This window comes from Chiloscyllium plagiosum, unplaced genomic scaffold, assembly GCF_004010195.1.
Source record: "Chiloscyllium plagiosum isolate BGI_BamShark_2017 unplaced genomic scaffold, ASM401019v2 scaf_14665, whole genome shotgun sequence".
Classification (NCBI taxonomy): domain Eukaryota; kingdom Metazoa; phylum Chordata; class Chondrichthyes; order Orectolobiformes; family Hemiscylliidae; genus Chiloscyllium; species Chiloscyllium plagiosum.
Window position 1 is genome coordinate 3,705 of NW_025214181.1, and position 4,274 is coordinate 7,978.

The following is a 4,274-nucleotide window of genomic DNA, read 5'->3' on the forward strand; positions in this document are numbered from 1 at the left end:
ATGTGGTGGAGGCTGGTACAATTGCAACATTTAAGAGGCATTTGGATGGGTATATGAATAGGAAGGGTTTGGAGGGACACGGGCCGGGTGCTGGCAGGTGGGACTAGATTGGGTTGGGATATCTGGGTCAGCATGGACGGGTTGGGCCGAAGGGCCTGTTTCCGTGCTGTGCAGCTGTACGCTGAGGGGAAACGGGGTTGATGCCACAGTTTGACAGCATTGGTCATGCCCAGGTGCCCGAGTGTGCTTCAGGTGGGAGTGAATGGACATAGACACAGGGAGGAGCCTTAAATATTCACTCTCAATGGGAGGGGAGTGTTCCTGTGTGACTGTAGCCCATTCAGCAGGGAGGGAGGATGGGGGTTAAGCAGAATGACAGTGGGCCAGGCTGGGGATGATCACAAAACTGATACTGATCGTGGGACTGTGGATAACCTTTCAAAAACTTGACTCACGGTTTTATCCCACTAATCCCCTGAGCAAATGCACACACTCCCATTAATCTGTCACATTTTCTGTTTTTCTCATTTCCTTCATGGAAGTAAAGCTCCCTTTACTATTTGAAATCACAAGACAAGCTCTCTCTGCACTGGACAGGGACAGCACGGGGTTAAATACAGAGTAAAGCTTCTTCTACACTGTCCACCCCCATCAAACACTCCCAGGGACAGGGACAGTACAGGGTTAGATACAGAATAAAGCTCCCTCTACACTGTCCCCCCCATCAAACACTCACAGGGACAGCATGGGGTTAAATACAGAGTAAAGCTCCCTCTACACTGTCCCCCCATCAAACACTCCCCAGGACAGGGACAGGACGGGGTTAGATACAGAGTAAAGCTGTCTCTACCCTGTCCCCCCACTCCCAGGGAGAGGGGGGTTAGATACAGAGTAAAGCTCCCTCTACCCTGACCCCCCACTCCCAGGGACAGGGGGGGTTAGATACAGAGTAAAGCTCCCTCTACCCTGTCCCACCACTCCCAGGGACAGAGGGGTTAGATACAGAGTAAAGCTCCCTCTCCCTGTCTTGCCCCAGGGCCTGTTATCCCAATCCCTCACTGAGCCCTCTGCTCTGCTGGTCAGGTGATTGTAAGCTGATGCGCGCCTCTGTCTCCTATTCCTGTGAGCCCTCACCTCTCTGTGCCTTCATTAACCCCCCTTCCATCCTCCCCCTACCCTTCCCAATCTCTGCACCCTCCTCTCCTCTCCTCCCACCCTCCCCAGAACCCACAAATACCTAAGGAGTCCCTCAAAGGTGGAGCCAAGTGGATTTAGCGTGGACGGGTCAGCCCTGACTAGATGGGCCAAAGGGCCTCACCATCACTGTGCGACTTGATGGGACCTCCCCCGCCCCCCGCGCTGCAAAGTTGGCAAGTGCCAGTTAACTAATGTCTGGAGACCTCACACAGTCACTTGTCCCATCGTCAGGAAGCAGAGGAGGATGGAGTTCGACAAGGATGCCGTCCCACCTTCCACATTCCCAATCCTGCCCTGGGAGAACTGAAGGAAAAGTGTCCATTCCATCCTGCGTCCGTCAGGACAGCGTGCAAGAGTGCCTGATTTTTCTTTACCCCCCTCAAAGGCGAGGGGCAAAACCAACGGCAGTGTGCCTCAACCCACCCTACGAGATCGGCAGCAGCCATTCGCTGGTTTACTCCTCAAGGCGGCCAATCAGAGGCTAGCTGGCCGTTTGGAAAATTAAACAGGGCTTCAGCAGTTAACTGTCGATCATCATAAACCAGCAGAGTCTCTGTGGCAATGTCTCTGTTAATGAGAGCCTGTCAACCAATCAGGGTCCTCCTCCCATGCAGCATCAGAGCTGGTTAGCCCCCTGACTGGGCACTCTTGCAAAGTGTCCTGATTGGTGCAAAAAGGAAATCTTCGACCAATCGTGCACTCTCTTGCCCGTCCTGAGCAAGTGACTGTTTCTGTACAGTCCTCCCCCGGTTACTCTCCTATGGGATTGCGCACAGCAGTATCCCACAGAATGAGACTGCAGGCCATTCCTGAAGGGAAGCTAACCCTTCCTGGGGTGAGGGGTGTGTGTCCATGCCTTTAGCTGACTCGGAGACAGTTCCCTAGGAGTGGGCTGTTTGGGTGGGGTGAGGACCAGCACGCTTGATAGGAATATGGGATCGATACAGGGGCCTCGGGGTGTAGTCTAACTCCCCCAACACCCACAGGGACACAGCTTTGGGGTAAGTGATGGGGGGGGTGGGGGGAATGGGCTGGTCCTTATTACATCTCCAAAGAGATCTCAAGGACAGCTTCCCATCAGGAAACAGAACCCCATGGAGCAGGAGCAGGGCACTGGGGGAGGGAGTGTGTGTGCGCGTACGTGCAAAATGTCTCAGCAAAGTACAACTGTATAACCAGGCATACAAAGAGCTCAATGCTTTGTTCTCCCACCAGAAACACCACCACAGACAGACAGACACACACAGGCTTAGATATTCTCACACTCTTAGTCTCACACACAGACAGGCAGAGACGTGCATGCATGCGCACACACACACACACTCATAGGCTGTCTCTCACACAGACATACACACGCGTTCTTACAGTTTCTCTCACACACAGATACAGACTCATACACACAGATTCTCATAAACACAGACACACACATACTCGCAGACACACACACACACAAAGACACACAAACTCAGACAGGCAGAGACACACACACACAGGCAGAGACACACACACACAGGCAGGCAGAGACACAGACACACACACAGACACAGACACACAGATGGTGTGAGAGTGACTCACCCCATCATCTTCGCAATCGACTCTTTCCCTGGGCAGTTTTCCAACACCTTCCCACACTTGCTAAATCCACCTTCCTGTTAAAATTTCATTCCCCCAGCTTGTGCTGAGTGCTGTCCTTTAACCTCCCCACGTAACCCTCTATCCTCCTCCTCTCTCTCTGTCTCTCTCTCTCTCTCTCTGTCTCTCTGTCTCTGTCTCTGTCTCTGTCTGTCTCTCTCTCTCTCTCTCTGTCTCTCTGCCTCTGGTGCCGCCCTAGTATTCACCCAGACTGTGCCACTTGGTGATCTGCCTCCTGGGGTTTTCCAAGACTTCCCGCCAGTGTTGCACGCCGCTGGGACTGGGGCTGAGCTGCCCCAGCAGGATGGAGCCCACCACCTCGTTCTTGGTGGTCCTGTCGAAGTTGACGAGCAGCAACTCCAGGCTGACCTCCCTCAGGCTCTCTGCTCGGATCTCAAAGCTGAACAACTCGTTGAAGACTGGGTTCTGTGTACACTTCCTCATGTGGGTCTTCCTCTTCGCCACTCTCCTCCTCCCAAGGAACAGGTTCACTTTGACGTAGGGGTCTGCGGTAGCGGGGGGGGAACAACACAGGAACAGGGGTTACACAACCATCTTGCTGTGGCAAACCCCAAAGACCCCTGAACATCACCCCCACTCCTAATCCTTCCCCAACGGGCATCTCACCTTCTGCACTTTAAATGGAGCTGAAATATAACCAGGAGGAGGCAGTAGAGTCCCACACACGGGAGAGGGAGGGGCGAATGGCTTCCCCTGCTCAGGTTCCTCAGCCCCTCACTCCCAGTAAAATCCCAGACGACCCCAAACCAGGTCTTCAATGGGCCGACTCCTGCTCAGTATCTCACTTAAACTTACCCACCCCCATCACCCCTTCCCTCACCATCATCACCTTGCATTTCCCTAACCGTTTCCCACGGCCGACCCACCCTAACCTGCACATCCCTGGGCACTATGGGACAATTTCCCACGGCCAATCCACTCTAACCTGCACATCCCTGGGCACTATGGGACAATTTCCCACGGCCAATCCACTCTAACCTGCACATCCCTGGGCACTATGGGACAATTTCCCACGGCCAATCCACTCTAACCTGCACATCCCTGGGCACTATGGGACAATTTCCCACGGCCAATCCACTCTAACCTGCACATCCCTGGGCACTATGGGACAATTTCCCACGGCCAATCCACTCTAACCTGCACATCCCTGGGCACTATGGGACAATTTCCCACGGCCAATCCACTCTAACCTGCACATCCCTGGGCACTATGGGACAATTTCCCACGGCCAATCCACTCTAACCTGCACATCCCTGGGCACTATGGGACAATTTCCCACGGCCAATCCACTCTAACCTGCACATCCCTGGGCACTATGGGACAATTTCCCACGGCCAATCCACTCTAACCTGCACATCCCTGGGCACTATGGGACAATTTCCCATGGCCAACCCACCCTAACCTGCACATCCCTGGGCACTATG

At 53.9% G+C, this 4,274-nt stretch overlaps 1 protein-coding gene across 1 annotated transcript in view; it reads right to left on the bottom strand.

The window, feature by feature from the left end:
* Window positions 1–2,680: 2,680 nt before the first annotated feature.
* Window positions 2,681–4,274, bottom strand: part of LOC122547828 (synaptotagmin-11-like) — a gene marked incomplete at its 5' end in the record, with an annotated part of 9,660 nt that continues 8,066 nt past the window's right edge. Inside the window, one exon of the mRNA XM_043686404.1 lies at window positions 2,681–3,335. Coding sequence (XP_043542339.1) covers window positions 3,025–3,335 — 311 coding nt within the window. The remainder of the gene's footprint in view (window positions 3,336–4,274) is intronic.